The following is a 19,131-nucleotide window of genomic DNA, read 5'->3' as shown; positions in this document are numbered from 1 at the left end:
TACTCATAGCACTTCTCTCCTAAAACTATTAATAATATTGAAGGAAAATATTTCTTACAGAATGAGAACTCAAGTATTTTGGTAAAATAATTTGTAATTAAGAAATATTTTAAAGTCTTATATATTCACTAAAGGAAAAAAGAAAGATAAATAAGGGTAGAAAACAAAAACAAAAAAAGTTTATGACCAAATAAGAGTAGCATTTATTTAAGATTTCATCTGACCTTTTTTTACTTGATGCTAACATCTTTTTAATCCTAAAACTGTATATATGAGCTACTTCAAAAACATAAACATGTAAATGTTTAATTATAATTTAAAACCATCTTTATTCCAAACTGCAATAAAAAGATTCCTAAATTTTCACTGAATTAATTTTAAAAAGAACAGACTTCATTCCAGTGAATTCTCAGATTTAAATTAAAAAATTAAGCACAAAACAGAACCTGTGAGTACTCCTGCCGTAAAAGCAGAAGAAACACTTAAACATCCTCAAGCTAGAACAAGAATAGCAACACCAAGGTTAAAAAGCCATATTTATATTAAATAGATACATTTTATGTTTGCTTTGAAAGTTACCTTGGGGGAATGTAAGCAAAGTCATTACTAACAGTAATAAATGCAACTGAATTTACTTTAGAATGTGTAAGCCTACCATGTGCAAATTCCTTTATGAAGAATTGGAACCAGTGTTTATTCATATGAGCCTCCTGAGAATTCTGAATTCTTTAGCAGTCCACATAGTTCACATATATCTTTTTGATAACTAATGAATTTTGTATTGACCCACTTACCTTTAGTGGTCTAAATTCCAGTAGAGATAAGTTAATAGAGACTCATTCTAACAAGGTTCCCAGTAAAATAAAGTAGGAGCAGGCCAAGAGATGGGACATTAAAAAAATAATTTGAAGACTTGGGTGACAGTCCTTAATGGGTAAGTAAGGAGGTCAGATCAGGTATAGTAAAGTGAGAGATTAAAAAAACAAACAAACCTGTCTTTAGAGAAAATTTAATAAATTAAACTTCAAACATTTTAATTTCTTTAGTTGCTTTTACTATGCATTTATATGAATTCACTCATTTAATGCATGTCTTATGCAGCAAGTAACCTTTGCTAATTCTAAACCACCATCTTTAAAAAATATTATTCTGAAACACGATAGATTTTCTTTGACCAGAATGATTTAATTGGCATACAGCAGACTTATCACTAAGATCTGTACTTCCAGTAAAGATTTTTCAAGTGTAGCTCATTTTCTTGGTGTTGCAATAAATCCCTGCCCATTTAAAATTATTTTTTCCTGTCCCACCCCGCCAAGGGAGTAGCCTATTCTAACTTTCACTTCTTAGTGTTTGTGATTCAAAGACAGGTTGAAATGATAAGGCCAATTTCTGTCAAATATCGAACTTTCAGCTCTTAAAAATGTAACAGCTTGTTTATGGGGAAACCTGAGTATACTTATTTTTATTTTGTTCAACTTCAACACACAAAGGTCTTTTTGTTTTCAACTTATACATCAAATTAAAAATAAATAATCTAAATTAATAATCTTTGGAAAAAAGACATGAAGCGAAGTTTGGGGGAAAGTCATCCATGGATAAAAGTTGAATAAAGAATAAAACTTAAAAAGTTATTTTTATAATAAAACATTATAAAAGGATCTCAAAAACAGGTACATGAAATATCTCCAGAAATTCTACTAAAATAAACTCCTCTATTCTAAAATCCAAAGGATACCAGACTGATTCTATTCTAGATATTTAGGAACAACATTAAAGCATTAATATCTGTTGTTATTCCTAGTAAGAAATACGACTAATGAAAATGGATCTTGTATATGTGTAAGTATACATTTACCCTCCCATTAAAGTAAATGCCTCCTAAAAAATTGAAATAGTAGTATTTACTCTTCAAATGAAATAATTATTGACAGAAACAAGGGTCACTAAATGTCTAAGAAACACATTTTTAACAAAGACTATGTCGCTTTTCATGAACCAATAAATGCCAATTTTTATCTTTGGACTACCACGACTTTTCATTAAAATTACTGCCAGGATCAATACTGTATGGGTTCAATACTAAGAGGTAGTCCATGACCTCTAATATGACAAATAGATAAATGTCTAACTTCTAAACATTGGATTTTCTACTTCTCAACCAGAGCTCCTAACTAAACACCCCCACTCCCTACCTACAATGATGTTAAATGAGCCCTCTGCTCCTAGCTGTACTAAGAGTATAAGAAATAAAGGCTTTGGCCCTGGCAACTGTGAATGAGACATCACCATGGCTAGCTTACATTTCTATTTCATATCAAAGTAGCATGTCTCTTAACCGTCTTTTACCTGTTATCTCCTTGTGTCCTCACACTAACCTGAGTCTGGCAATTTAGTATTACTCTCGCTTCAAAGACTAAAAACCTGAGATTTGAAAATAGAGCTTCTTGTTCGAATCCAGTTAGCGAAATGGCAGGACCAGGGTGTCTCCCCTATATCATCTCTACCTTCAATATTGTCTCAACCTAATGTTTTCATGATTTCAAATTTTCAGCTAATAACCTAAACAAATTAACCCACAGCATCCCTGTCCATACCACCTTGTAAAGAGATAACTGCTTTTATCCATTCCTAAGCAGCATTAGTATATGCTAGAGAAATGTTCACGATGACAGCATTTTACATAGTCCCCCAAACTTTAAGATGTCTGAGCATTATTTCGGCAGTAATTTCCAACCTTTTTCTTGTCATGACACAAATAGAAAATAACATGTGTACAGCCCACTACTCAAGCCTAGAGCTGACCAGTCAGGAGGTTCCAGCAGCACCATGCAAGCCATGCACTGCCATTCTGGGGACAGAGGGCATGACAGAGCTCAGCACTCCTGTGACCTGTGTGCTGTACTGTAGAGGCACATGGCTGGCAAACTCTGATTTTCAGTTCTAAAACTACTACCATAAGTTCACAGTGGGTCAGACGCAAAGGAATATAAATCAGAGAAGTAACAAAAGAGAAATGACAGTGAAAGCCTCCGACTCTTACAGATAATGGGAAGTTTTGCTTTCCTAACATTGACTTGGGACATGTCCACTATGTCCTATAGAGGCTGTGAACAAATTATACCCCAGTTCTGCCAGGTATCATGAAGGAGATCTGGAACTACGAAAGGAGAATGTTTAATGCTGCAAATCTACTATAAGAAAAACCCTAAAAAAAAAACAACCCAAATGATTCTATAAGGTCTTCCCACAGATTAAAAAATATTATAAGCTTGTTGTAACAGCCAAGTCTTAAATTAAGATTTGAGACTTTTTCTACATATTACTGCTTTTTTAAAGGGAAACAGAAAACACATCTAAAATCTTAACACTGTTTTTGGACCAACGCGTATTTAATATCACACATATTCCAGTACCTAAGCAGTTTTTCTTTTTTAACTTTTTTCCTGTCTCCTCCCATTTTTTTCTTCCTAGCTCTTATTTTTACTTAAGTATTTTTAAGTATCAAATGGTCTTGATTTGGGAAAAAAACTAGTGCTTTAATTGCAGGAAAAAGCACAGAATTAACAGCCCATTAAAATGCACAAGACTAAATGTGAGTGTATCTGTTTATTTAGAGCTTTTGGTGCTTAAAATTTCATATAAAATGATCTGTCCAATTACTGTAGTTTTTAAAAATAAATGATTTTTCCATTCTCATCTAGAAAAAACTGCAGCACAAATGAACACAGTAGAGTAGTGAAAACAGAATTACATTTAAAACATAATTTAGAAAACATATTTACCTCTTTTAAATTAGTAAGTATAAAATGTAATTGTTGGTAAAAGCCAACAAGAATGAAATACAGACATTTATCTTATGTTTGCATGCATCATAAAGGCAACAAAACAGTAATTTAAAAATTTTTACTAAACATGAAGATAAACATAAAATTAAGAAAAAAACTCTTCCCTTTATTTTCACCCCAAAATTTTCTTCTATATTCAGTAAAAAAATTTTTACTTTTCAAAAGTATATGACAGCTATCAGTACAAATCTCTGCTCCTTTAACATGTACTATTCTTTCTATGATACACAATTTAGGTATTATGATGCATTTTAAAATGAAACAATTTAATGCCAAAACCCGAGTTGCTTCAATGTAATGAGAGAAGGCTTAAAGCTAGCACTGTATCATATCGAATTGCAGCATACATACTGTATTGCCCCGTGCTAGTCTGATATATGCTAGTCGGTACTGCCATGGTAGCGATGTTAGGTGGTGTTCCTTCTTCCTCTGATTTTTCTTCTTCAATCTTGGGAACACCATGCACATCAGAGGAAAGTTCATTCAGTATTTTTCTAAAATATAATTTAACAAAACAAATAATTAAGATACATGAATGAGATTTAAAATAGAAGCTATAATGGAAGGATTAGTTTGAAGTATAATTACTCTTTTTTTGAAAAAAGTATCACCACAGTAGGAAATTTAATTAACTTACCGATAAGAGGGCCTTCGTGAAAGGATTTCTCTACGTTTATGAGAATCAATTACACCTTCTGATTCTGCAGACTCATCTGTCTCTGCAATTGTTGCTACCTATAATACAAGAGTTTCTGAAATGCATCATAAAACATATGACCGTCTTCATTCAAAAAAGGGCAATTAAGGGTCTCTGTGTGCAGCCCTAAGCCAGGCTGGGGAAGCGCCCAGCAATAGAACACACTGAACCCACACTAATGGAGTTCACTCCTGGCTTAGGAAAGGAAGCACAGACACAAAGATTTTAGTTGTAGAACAAATGTGTATGGAAAGGAATGGTACAAATAATAAACACTACTACAGAAATGCCAATAAAAGAGTGGTTGGAATGTCAAGTGAGGCTTCGCAGGAAAGGCCTAAATATAAGATACATAAGATCTAAGATCTCAACCCTGGAAGTACTTGAAAAATTTCCAGCAGCAAGTGAGTGAACAAGTGACAGAGGCAGGAAAAAACATTTTAATGTCACTGCCCTCTTCACAATACCACAACTGACTTGAACTGGGTCTTCAAATTAGACATTAGATAGATTCAAAGAAGAAAGAATATTTAAACAGGTAAACAAGTGAGTAAATAAGCCTGGTAGAAGCTATAAAATAAAGTAGGTTGGGACTTAATAATAGTAGTTCTTGAAGGTCACAATAAGAAATTTCTCCTTAAAAGATCAGAGTTTTAAGCATGATTTCATTTTTTTCAAGTAATAATAACATGACTATTAAACAAAGTCAGAAAACTAAAATAATAAATCTCTCTACAACATGATTGCTCTCATTATATTCAGCCATTTAGCATTCAGGGCTTAAGACAGTTCTAAGTTTACAAAATTCACTTTACTTAATATTGCAATTATATGGGAATTTGATTTGGGCAATATTTAGAAATGTTTAATAAAAGTCATAATACAAAAGAAAGCGTGAAAAGACTTTCTTGTTTTATAATTAGGGTTAGAAAGAGTCAGGAAATCTTGGAATCAAGAGTCATCACAAGGAGAAAAAAAAGACAATAGTGAGAATTATTCTTAAACTTTTGAACACAGGAAAAAGCACTTGGTGCTGCAAAGATAACCAAGCTTTTAATGCATGTGGATTTATTATTTCAAATATGTTACAACCTTCATCCTTATTCTGCAATAAACTGTACTCAACAATGCAGAAAAAGAACAAGACTAAGTATGTGCATCAATGTTTTTTCAAAGACCTTTTAGTCATCAATTAGATTCAAATAACTTAAAGGATAACAAACTGACCGAAAAAAAAAAAGAAATAAATTCAATAAACAAGAAAAGTATACTTTTAAAAATGCACACTTAATAATTTACAACTATTGATGCAAAAAAAAAATGTTTTAGCTTCAAGAAATGTTAAAGATTTATGACCAACCTTGACAATAATAAAAACACATCTCTAGATCACAACCACAATAATAATTACATCTACAAAACTAAGGTTTAATCTGAGTGGGGTACATGATGTGAAACGTAAGACAAAGAAGACCGTAGTATCATTATTTCCTATGGATTACACATATTAAATTGAAAACAAACTTAAATTTCTACCTAACTACTAATGTGAATAATCATGAAAACATCAGTACTATATTCTTTCTATTACTGTGTTTATCAGACATCTTCTCCAAAGAATCCTCAAAATATTTTTAAGCACCATTGGAGAGCTCTGCTAAATAAATCTGAGTTTGAGCACAGAACAATTTGAAGTCTCACTCATCTGGCAATTACTCATCCTGCAAATTAAGAGCTAACAACAAAATGGTAACTCTTAAGTCAAATCTATGTATCTAGGAGAGCACAATGCACTTTACACGGAAAAGGAAATTCCTCCAAATGTCTAATAAAATGATTTGAGCGTAAAAGCTATACAAGGAAAAGAGGATAATTGAATTAGTTAAAAAAAAAAAAAAAGAAAGAAAAGAAAAGGCTCAAGTAGGTCAAAGACAAATCATCAGGGAAGGAAGCTAACCTGAACAGTTTGTATTTGTGGTGACTGAATAACCGATGGCTGTGGTGTCTGAATTACTCCCTGGACATGTACAGTTTGGCCCGAAGGTAACTGTACTAGAGTTACAGCTGGGGAGCCTCTTCCGGTGCCTGATCCAGCTACAGAAACCTGCAAAAATGATCATCATTAAGGATTAAGGCTGGGCATTTTATTGTTCCTTTTGCTTTTCTGAAAAGAAATACCACTCACTATGATGACTTGCCTATTTTTCCTCTTTCTAAGAAATGACAAGCAAGCTGGGGTACTTACCATTAGGAGGTGATCACTGTCCTGGAACAGTCATTCTCTGATGTGATAGTAAAGAACCCATGCTCCTCACTTTCAGTTCCCATGCTTCGGTGGCTAAGAATGTTCCAAGCACAAAGTTCTAAAGCAGTTAAACTACCTCACTACGACCTCAAGACTATTAACAGTGAAGCCTTATTTAGGCCAGAGTATAAACTACCCTTTCTAACTTCTTAAGACAAATTGAAGACAGAAATTAACTATGGTGAATTATCTTTCAATAAATGAAACATTCAACATATGATATTCTAGTATTACTCCAGATGCAATTTACTGATGAACATCAGTTACTTTTGTCCCCATAATCACACAAAAAAAGCACAGGCCAAAGAAATCCCAGGACCTCCCATGGGTGGTGGGAGAGCCCTTAGTGTCTCTGGCCCAGAGAAAGCTCATGCTTTGGAGTGTGTGTGGCCCTCTCACTTTTTCTCTCCCCTAGCTTGAGCATCCAGCTCAAGAGGGCCAGAACCGCCACGTAGCTTGTACAGAGAGAAGGGTACTCCTACTGGGTCATCTCCTAACTACCTTGAGTGCTTTCAACAGAGATCTCTACTGGCAAAACACAATAATATCTCCAAGCCTCTGGACTCAACACCTGCAAAGTATTCTAATTAGTAAACCACTCAGTCCTATAGGCCAGTGTAATCTTAAAACCACCTCATTTCACTAAGTTTCTCTACTCACTATGACTTACTCAAAATAGTCAGACTTCTACCATCACAGAAACCTATGATGAATGATAGAATCATACAAATTTTGCAGAAATCTGTGGGACCTTACCAATGATTTCCAATCTATTTATACTAATACTTTAAGAGAATTATTAAAAACTTGATTTATAACAAATAAGGTTTATTTAAAACATCATTTCCTTAGAAGGTAAACTTCTCTGGCAATCCAAAAACAAAATCTTTTATCCATGCATGAGAACCTATATGGTGAGCACTGTACAAGGTGCACAAGAATCAAAAGTAGAATTGCTAAAACTAACATCTAAGAAACAATAGCCTACTAAACAGTTTAGGACTAATTTTTCCATTGTACAGTCCATGAAAGTCATTGGAGTACGTAAAAGAAAGATCGGTATGAGCCTAAAAAAATAAGTGAAGTTTTGTGTAGAAGCCACAGCTTGAGTTGGACCTTGATATGAGCCTGGATAACACTGGGACAGGAAGGTGAGAAACTAGGGCACAGACATGTATCCTAAGAGAAATTTCATCCTACCTGCCCTGGAGTATTATTGTCTACCTTAGATTTCAAGGCAAAGAAAAAAGTTATCCCATAATGGAACCAGTAGATTTAACAACTAGAAGTTAAAAAAAAATTGGGAAGATTTATTCTACAGATGTTCCCAGAACAAAAAAGCAATTCTGTATGAATTATAAAAAGGTACCTAACTCTGCGTGAACCAATTACTTAAAGGTACTCCTTTTGCCACAACTTTTTAGTCTTAGGACAGACGCCTTGACATTCTGAAAAATTAATGATGATCTCAAAGAGCTTTTGTTTATGTAATTTATATCCAGTAGGGTGCTGTAAATGTTTAACAAACAGCTTCTGGGAAGGGAGATCCCTGATTTGTAACTTTTGCCGATTTCTGTAATGTAAATACTCCTAACTATGGCAGATTTCGAGCTCCCAAAGAATGGCACTGAATACAAAATTGGAAAAAAGATGTGTACATCAGCTCTCAGAAGCCAGCGCCAGAACAACACTGGGTATATGTATTGATATTTATCATATTGGGAATTAAAATGGAGAAATTTAAAAAATACTTAGTAACTTATTTAAAAAAAAATTCTATTACATGCTAACAATACTTTATGAAGATTACATTTTTCTAAAAACTTACTAATATCAATGTTTTGTTTTTACAAGTTCTTTTAATATCTAGTTTAACTGAAAACAGCTAGATTTTTATACCTACTTCTGCACTTAATCTGTTGCAATATATTATTTTAGTTGGTATATAAAGAAAATCTGAACCTGACACAGATGTATGATTGAAAAAGAGTATTTTTATAGCTATTTAAAAAATGTGGATATTCTCTGATACTATACCAAAATTTGACAAGTGATTGTTTCTCAAGGGTTAGTTGCAATGTGTAATCTGAAACCACATTTGTTACATTAAAATCCACTGCTGGATCTGGTACTTTGGATAGACCTTTGCCCATGCACGATTTGGTAACACGCAGTTATGTGGAAAACATTGGTTCACTGAGTTAAGCGGATCTCTCAAATACTAACACACTTCATAATACACTATCAGAAAAGCATGTTCATTAAAATATCATCAATCTCATCAGAAAACTATAAATACTAGGAAGCTATCACGCTCAGAATGGCAGATGCAGGTTTTCCAAAATTCAAAAATTCAGCCTAAAAGCTGGAATTTTATCAATAACAGTGAACACTAACCATTCTTTTGACAAAAATGTCCTGTGGAAAAAACCCAGCTAGATCATCCTACTGCTCAAAAAATAACTCACGTTTTTTTTCCCCCCAAGAACACCATCGGTCTTAAGTGCACAGCAGAAATGCCTTCAGTGAATGTCCCAATTTCAAAACAATATTAAAACAACGTGTACTGAAGGGTCAAGATTTAATATAATTGGTAGTATTTACTGCTTCATTAAGGATATTCTTAATGAAACTGACTTTTTCACTGCAAGTGAATGGCAATGAAGAAAACAATGACAACTATACATTTTGGTGTCACTGACTTGATTCCTGATAAGGGACCAACAGTTTTACTCCGCCTCCATTGTTTTTGTATCATCAGTGCAAATGGCAATACAAAGAAAAAGGAAAACAGATCTTAGCATTTCTGTGAAAATAGTTTTGACCTCCTAAACCTCCTTTAAGAGGCCGCAGAGTCTTCCCTAAGGTTGTGTGTACAATACTTTGAAAAATGCTGCTCTATCTCAGTGTAGCCCCCAAGGCTCTGGCTCACAATCTGAAGGGCAGAGTGTTGAGGCAGGCTGGATTTCAGCTTCACGGCCAAAACAATCATATCCAGTAACCTTGGTAGAGTTTTCATATGTCAGAGACTGAGCAAAATATATAAATTATATCCAAGAGTACTACAAGTATTCTTACAGACTAGATCTGTGGATTAAAATGGTAACTAGTGCCCATATTCACTTTCTGTGGGGAAATGCCCCAGCTTCAAAGAAGATATTTTGAAGAAATCACAACTCAAGAAAAAGTCATGGGGTTTTGATAAGTATAAATCATGCTTTCAGTTGCTTTAATTATCTTTCAAGTATAATTTTCAGGATTTTAATTTATTAAACAATCACTCTAACAAAATGGCTGTGTCAATACCTGCTGTGGAAAAGGAGCTACACCCACCAATACAAAACTATATTCCCAGAATTCTAGAGATGAGTTATATGAATTCTGTTACCACGATGAAACTCCTCTATGTCCAAATTCTAGGCAGTGAAAAAGCTCATGAGAACTCTTTCATTAAACTACTGGAATAAAGGCTGAGAACCAGCACAAGTGACATACCCTGGAGTTAGAATTCAGACGTATCCTTAAAAATAAACAAAACCTTACATCTAAAGAACCTGTCAGACATTCTATAGTCTCACTGGTTTTGCTAAAACTGGTGACTAGCATTAAGCCTATAACTGTATTGGTAGAGTTAACAAGCTAAATTTCACTATTCATTAATTAATTTCATTATTCATAAAAAAAATTCATATGGCTCCCTTTTAACATTATATTTTTATACTGATCACATGACCAAATGTATGGTACCCTTTAAGTATGGTACACAGATGGCATAAAAGGAACAAATGCAATGAATCAAGTTCGTCATGGTGGCCCCAAAGGCAAAAATGAGTAAATAAAGGAGCATCTGTTTGGGGTAAGGAGGCAGATTTAGTTTCAGGTAGGCCAGGTTGAAAGCAATGCTAAGACAACCAGGTGGAAATGTATAATAGGCAAGAATTATGGGACTAATGCTTGGGTTAGAGCTTAGACAGGAAATAAAGATCTGAAAAATACTGACAAGAGTAATCTATAAGAGTATTATAGATTACTTTATTCATAATACGCAAAAAGAATTCTAAAGAAGCTCTGGAGAGAGGAGGAAATTAAGCTTTTCCTAAAAGATACTATTACAGAGACATAAACTTTAGTTCACTTGAACTAAAATGTGCATACTGTAGGCAGAAATTGGGAACAATCTTTTTTATAAATATCAAATATTCATTCTAAGACTTTTTAATCAATCAAAAATCTCACAGAAACAAGTCTTACTTATGAACTAACTCATTCTTTTATTCATTCAACAAATATTTATTGTGAGCCTACCATGTGGACCAGTATAGACAGGGGTAGGTATATAGCAGTGAACAAGAAAAGTCTCTGCTCTCCACCCACAAATACATAATTTTGGGTGGGGCTAAATTCTTAAAAGAAAAATAAAGCAGGGTAAATGATCAGAGAGTGACGAGGGAGCGTGGAAGGAGGCTATTTAGGATATACCTATGATATGGAAAGCTTCTCAGAGGAGAGAACATTTGTGCGAATGAAGACAAGGAGAAAGCCATAGGAAAATCTATGAATATATTCATCACATTCCAACAAATCAAGTAGGCACCTGCTCAAAAAACAAAAACATAAAATGGATGTATTTTATATTTCATAGTTTCGTACCTCTTTATATGAGGCTCTAAAAATGTGTAGAATGAACTCATAGTAGACATAATTTACCTTTTTTTCCAGCTCCCCTGAAGAATAATCCTCTTCTACAGGATGCCTGAAACATAGATTATGCTGATGCCACCACATCCACCGAAAACCCCACTATAGACAGTAATCTGAAGGAATAAGTTAAGATGATGCAATTGACAGCCTTACTTGGCTTTGCAATTTTAAAAAATCCTAATAAAGATACTTATAACTGAGAAAACCTCACAATTTGTAACACAGCATTTGATTAGCACTTAGTAGAGTAGCTCTAATCTGTAGCCAGGTTCCCTTATGATGGGGGTTTATGATGTCACAGTACAGATGCAAATGTCACAAAGCTTCTGGGCCCACATTCAAGATAGTTAATAAAGGATGAAAAAATGGGAATTTACAATATAACAGATTTTGCTATCAACTCTGCTGCCTGAGAAATCAAATCTATATACTATTACCTATTTTAATTTCAAGGACTACAATAAAAATCCACTAACATTCTGAGCAAGATGTTGGAAAACTATCCTGATTTCTGTGTATTAAGACAGGATTCTCAAAAGAGTCTGTTTCTTCTACAGAAAAAAGTGTTTAAAGACTATTTCAAACATTTTAAGATTGCAAACATAAAAATAATATAAGTGCGAATATTTGAATAAGATGCAAAATATTTTGCTTTATTTTTTAAAGTCCTATCTAATTGTGCTAAGAAGACAAAGTGAAAATCGCAGCACTCTTATTTTAGCATCTTTAGTGACTCTCTTTCCCACTGAGTTTTCTTTTTAAACACTGTGGCTAGCAAATTGCAAAATCAATAGAGTTAAATTTTACTTAATTTTACCTTGAGAATATTAATTAAAAATATTTATTTATAACAGAGCTAGCCACATATAACTGGTATTTTTATATCTATGTTCAAATTCTAAAGAGGATTACGTGGGGATGTTGCTGTCTCAAGTCCTCTGTGTGTGTGGTAGAGCATAAATATAATCTGAAATCTATAATCTATAATAAAACAAAAAGGAGCAAGTTGATCACTTTTTCTGGCATTTTAAATATAAATAGCTGAATATTATATCTTTTTTAAAATTCCTCTTTTGAAAGCAAAGCAAATATCAGAATCAAGTCATTTTTAATTAGAGTCTATTTTGATAATACTTCCAATAAGTAGTACTAATCATTTGAGGTCAAATAAAAATTAGGGGTTCTTTATGCTTTCGAAAACAATGCACCAGCTAACTTTTCCCCCTAGCAATTCTTACAGTATTTTGAATTTCCTACTTTTAGTAGATGGAGCATCATTTTATATTCTAACCGCCATTTATCATAATACATTTAAAAATACTATGAACACAAACATGATCTTTATACAAGTCAAAATTCTTTTAGCTCAAGAATTTTTAAAAATCAATCCTATATTTGGTTTCAGTAAGACTGAAAATAAAACTGATCATAATTCACTACCCAAATGTATTTCAAAGTAATAAATAAACAAAGTAAAGTAAGTTGCAATGAGATCCTGAACCAAAAATGGCATTTACCCAGCAAGTATCTTACAAGGGCAAACAGTGGATATTAAAACTACTCTTAACAATAATACAGATCATTTCTAATAATGAATAAGAAATGTTCATGCCAAAAGCCAGAAACCACAGAACGAATGCCTAAAACCACTTATTATCCAAACTTTACGTTAATCTTTATTTCTGACCGAAATTAACTCTTTTAAAAACATCTATGAAGCAAACTGCAATTCACTTGAATTATTCTATCTTATTTCTTCTAACAAGTACTTGGTATGAGTCCTGAAGATTAATGACTTGGCACAACAAGATGTGGTATGTACCAACAAAGGAACATTATTCAGCCTTAAAAACAAAGAAAACTGTATCACATGCTATAACATGGATGAACCTTGGGGATATTATACTAAGCGAAATAAGCTAGTCCTGAAAAGACAAATACTGATGATTCCACTTATATGAAGTATCTAAAAGTAATCAAGCTCATAGAAACAGAAGGTAGAATGGTGGTTAACAGAGGCTGAGGGGAGGGCATTAAGGGAATTGTTGTGTAATGGGTATAGAGTTTTAGATTTGCAAGATGAAGAAATTCTGGAGATCTGTTTCACAACAATGGGAATATACTTAACAGTACTGAACTGTATACTTAAACTTGCTAAGATTGAAGATTTTATTCATTTTTTTCACCACACAAGAATAGTAATAACTATGGCCCCAAATTTGATATGATATGATAATTAACTGGCTTCTCTCCAGGAAAACAATAAATTGATTTTACCAAAGGCAATGGGACTGATTTCCTCATCATCTCAATAGACATAATTCTAAAGATCTATGTGATCTCATACTCTTGGCCCTAGAATTACAGTTCAACACACAGAATAGCTATTGGTGCCAGGAATACATGGAAACATTTACTAATATAGCAACACGAATAAAATTTAAATTTTGTATTCTCTACACACACCCGAAGTCAAAAGCTGAGTTGGGATCTAAATATGAAACTATCTTATCTGCTACTGAATAATGGTGTAACAGTATAGAGTATATGTATATATGCAATAGTTATGCATAGTACTAGGTATATATGGTAACATGCACATGTACAGTTCTATACAGTAACTATATGTATATATACTGTATAGAACTGTACATGTGCATGTTACCATATATACCTAGTACTATGCATAACTATTGCATATATACATATACTCTCTCTTTCTCTCTCTCTATATATATATATAGCATATATTATTACTACCTGCACTATGGATTTCCCAAGGTAATATCCTTTGAAATGGTCTGGTTCAACACTGAGCACCTATTTATTACAAGTAAAGAGTGCTTAGTGAAATCTAAAGCCTGATTGCCTGGGTACTAACCTTGGCTCATCTTTTATTTGCTGTAAGACCTAACTTAAATTATTCAGCTTCTCTGTACCTCATTTTCCTCAACTGTCAATGAGAATGAAAATAGTTACTTTATATAAAGTTGCTGTGAGGACTGAGTCAATGTGTGTAATGTCTTAGAAAAGTACTTGGAAAATACTGAGTATTCAATAAATGCCCACTTTTGTTATTATTGTTTAATTTCATTTAATTTAATCATAGATTAAATTAAAACATTTATTTCATCAAATCTGCCAAAATAAGGTCTACTGCTGCATATTTAAAAGTAATATGTTCCTGAACTATTTCTGCTCGTAACATCTTCATCTGATTTTGTCTCATAATACATTCAATATCATACAGGCTTTTCTCTTCTATGCCGTCTTGGAGAACTAGAGTTTCATCTCTGATAGGGCTCAGAAAACTCACATTTATGAGAGCACTTAAGATGTCATCACAATCAATGAAGTGAAAATTTCCCAAAGCCTGTTTTCCAAATGTAATTCCTTTAACGATATGGGATTTACAAAGGTTGTAGTAACAAAAATTAAAATAAGGCAAAGCAAATAATTTCTAAATCTTATTCAAATAAATTATAAAAATTAATATTTCCCTTTTTCAAATTTCAATATCTAGTCTATTTTTTTGTTCTTTTTTTGGTGGTAAAAATATATATAACATAAAATTTACCATTTTAACCAGCTTTAAGTGTACAATTCAGTAGTAAGTATATTCACACTGTTGTGAAACAGATCTCCAGAACATTTTTATCTTGAAAATCTGAAACTCTATACCCCTGCAGCAACATTTCTGCTTGCAACATCCCCTCAAACTACATTTACTAGAAAATATCAGAGAAAAGGGTAAAAAATAACTGCATTTATACTCAGTTATTTCTCCATTACTGTTAGTGACAAACTATCTGTTACTAAAACTGAGAATGTTACACTAAACAAAAAGTACCCAAATCTCATAGGAAATCATTATAAATGACAAAATCTTTACCTCTCAAACACTAAAACAAATTTGGGTGAATTTTTTGGTGTGTGATTATAAGAAATATAAAAACAAAATCTTTTCCTGAAATATGACTTTGATTCGTACCTGCTGAAATTACTTTTGAAACATCATTTTATTCAAAGTATTACTACCTTGAATACACTGGAATGAAAATATAGAGTGCATTCTAAAACCAAAACTAACCTTTAAAGAAAGATACTATTATACATAAAATTGTCAAAATACGAGTACAAGTAAATAATAAATTCTTATTCAAATGGAACAAATGGTCACTTACATTAACAGTTCATAATTACTTTTACTTATGTCCCTCAAACCTTGAATTACCTTCAAAAATGAGTTACATTTGAAAGTAGTATATTTTCTTGAATTAGCTGATTGAGGAACAACATATAATGTGGATTTAACATTTATTGAAAAAAATTAACTTTTACTTTTTCTTCCAACTTTTGTTCATTTTTAGAGATAATTCTAAGTGAATACAAACATCACATTTAAAAAAAAAATTAAATAAGAGCAATGAAAAAGTGCCAGGGAGAGGAATACATACAAAGAGCAATAGAAAGTCAACAGTAAAATGTAAATTTTTACTTCAAAATCTTAAGAGGACCATTTTTCTCCTTCAGTAAGAGTCCATCGAGTAAGGGAATTAGTATATTGAAGTCTAACAACAAGATGCAGTTAAACACTGAGCTTAAACTAAATCTACTTAGGTGACACTAAATATACTAAATCAACCTAACACAATGCAGACTATCTTTAATATACAAATATGATGCTACTGACCCATTATCAACAGCAAATGTTGCTTGGGTTCATTTGATTTTCTGATAGCTATCCACCCACATCTTTTCTGGTCCTATTTAGGACCAAGAACATGGATTTTTGACATGTCTGGCCACAACGATGAAACATACTAGTTCAATTTTCCACCAGATTGAAAAAGAAAACACACAACTCATACATTAAAATATATCCCTTGTTAAACTGTCCCTACTTCAATCCTCCACTGTGTTTTAGGTCTGCTTTATTCTGAGGTATTTTTTTACATGCTGTCTGCATTTAGAACAGAGAGGATAAAAAATGAGACTAGCAGAATATAACACCTGAACCACATTCCCTAGCGGTTTTCTCTGCTCCCCAGAGTCCCTTATTTCCAAAAATATAGAGGTCTTCGGAAAGGTTAAATTTCATATTAGAACTAATTCTCTCGAAGCACGATGCTGACCCTGATGATCTCCAGTCTCCTTCCAGTTCTATGACTCTTGTCTGCTCCTTTCATCTTTCCTTTTTATCTTTGCTGAATCCTTGAAAACTGGTCATTTACAAGTTATTAAGCTTTCAGAGTTAAGGTGAGGTGACACTCAGGCCCACAGGCTCCATCAGTAGCTATAAGGAATGAAGCTTCTGAAAGCTAATTTTAAAGTACATCCTTTTCCATGGCTCCATCTGGATCACCTCGCCTACCCAGAGCCTCATGGCAGCATTATCAATTCCCAAGAGACTTGGAACGAGAAAAGTTCAGGGTGTCATCACAGTTGCTTTGAGAATAGATTACACATTTGTGAGATAAATGGGGAAATGTGAATACGGAGTGTGTATTAAGCCAAAGAATTATGCTTGATTTTATTAGGTATGATCATGACATTTGGTTATATAAGAAAATGTCCATATTTTAAGAGTTGCATACCAAGAAGTAGGAGTGAAATGACATGACGTCTGAGATCTGCAAAGCTGCTTAAAATACTTCAACAAAAAGAAAAAAAGATAGATGAGGCAAATGCTACAAAATCTTAAAAATTATTGTTTATATATACGAGGGAGCATTATTCTACTCTGTACATGTTTAAAATCTTTCATCACAATTTTTAACTTCCCATTACCCATTTAAAGATTATATTATTTACAGAGGATGTGAGGGTGACTATTTTTAAAACTACTTGTATATATAGTAATTTTGCTTTTCACCATTTTGGCTTTTGGAAAGGGTTTCCTCCTGGTTTGGTTATTTAAAATAGACTCTCTAACTTACTACTAAGAGTTTTTCCGTTGGAGAAGAGGGATGGAATCTGGTCTTATTCATCAACGCAGACACTTAACGAACAAGATACACTTAACCAAACAACTCCTTTTTATACAGCTTCAATTAAAATTAAATCAACATTAAAAACAAAACAAAACAAAAAAACACCTCAGGAACAAAAGCCAAATCACATTATTTAACCTCAACTACTTGCCACCCATGGTTTGTTTATGGCAACTCCTGCTTTCAGCTCTTTGACACTGTCAACAAGGTGACTTCTATTTACTTTTGAATACAGATAGAAGGGAAAGGCTCCATTTATATCTAGGAAGTTATAAAATAGAAAAACTGGAAACTGAAAACTCGAGCTTCCCTTGGTACACTCCTGCCTCCATCAGTCAGTCAGCAGAACAGAGGCCAGAGGGCCAAGAGCAAGCTCGAGTTTTCAGATCTTTGTAAATGGGATGATTTTGAGAGTAAACTTGGCTATCAGATGCTTTGGAAAGACCAGGAAACTCAAAACTACTGCTGTCAAATGACTGGATGCAATGGATCAAAATGACTGAATCTTTTGGTCACACCTTTTTTCCCCCCACTATTTAATAATTTGACCATGTAAAAAGGAAAGTATTATAAATTCCTCTTTATACAAAACTGAATTAAGTCTAAAACATTGTGAATTTACAGTCTTCTAGTTTGAAGAAAATAAAACTAGTGATAAGTAAATACAATGACAGCATAAATTATTCGGAGGTCAATCACTTTTACTACATGATACATTTAATAAAGATTTCAGCTTGATACTCAATCCTTTTATGATATAATATTGCATAACAATAATGAATACTCATAAATAAATATACAGCTTGTAAATGGGATTGAGAGGACACAATTGGCTACTCAGCAGTCAGAATTTTCTAAATGTAATTACTACTTTACAATCTAAAGTACTACTTTAGATTGTAAAGTAGTAATTACATTTAGAAAATTCTGACTGCTGAGAATTGTGTCCTAATTCTTCAAAAAATCATGATCCATACGTGGCATAGAGGACAAACTCTTAGTGAATCAAAATGATCAATGACTCTGCATACAGATTACTTCTTAATCTCTTAAGATTTCTAGTATGTGAAAGATAAAAACCATAGTTGATTTTTAGGGAATATTTAAAAAATATAAAAGAATATAGCAAGTCCATGAACTTGCTATCCATATTTAATAAAAATCAACATTAGATATATTTGAGATTTTGGAAGAAGTAAGCATTATAAATGTGAACCACAGGCTTTTTCTAGTTCTATGATTCAGTTGTCACACAAGTCCTCCATTCTCCCTTTCTATTTTATTCAAACTCTCCCAAATTTCCCACACCCCAAGTTGTCGCTTCTTTGTCTCATAGACCCATCTTTCTCAATTACTTCACAGAAAAATTTCTTAAAGAAATCTATACTTTCAATTTCCACTTCTTCTCCCTCTTGTTTATTCTCTAATCTACTAAAACCTAATTTCTCAACTTCTATTCAATTCCGAAACCTCATAAATCCAAGGTTATTTTTCAAACTTCATATTATTTGACCTCTTTAACAACTTCTAAGGCTGAAAATCTTCAGAATTGCAAATTATCATCTTTAGACAACGAAGAGCTATTGT

At 33.0% G+C, this 19,131-nt stretch overlaps 1 protein-coding gene across 9 annotated transcripts in view; it reads right to left on the bottom strand.

Moving 5' to 3' along the window:
- CREM (cAMP responsive element modulator) overlaps nt 1-19,131 on the bottom strand; it is a 61,606-nt gene that overhangs the window by 24,614 nt on the left and 17,861 nt on the right. For all 9 annotated transcript variants that reach the window (XM_025046397.1, XM_025046400.1, XM_025046395.1 and 6 more), the window contains 3 exons: nt 6,503-6,649; nt 4,486-4,583; nt 4,200-4,342 (listed from right to left, as the gene is read on the bottom strand). In XM_025046397.1, the coding sequence (XP_024902165.1) occupies nt 4,200-4,342; nt 4,486-4,583; nt 6,503-6,649 (388 nt within the window). The remainder of the gene's footprint in view (nt 1-4,199; nt 4,343-4,485; nt 4,584-6,502; nt 6,650-19,131) is intronic.

This window comes from Pteropus alecto, unplaced genomic scaffold (assembly GCF_000325575.1).
Source record: "Pteropus alecto unplaced genomic scaffold, ASM32557v1 scaffold204, whole genome shotgun sequence".
Lineage (NCBI taxonomy): Eukaryota > Metazoa > Chordata > Mammalia > Chiroptera > Pteropodidae > Pteropus > Pteropus alecto.
This window is presented reverse-complemented; position numbering and strand designations above follow the sequence as displayed.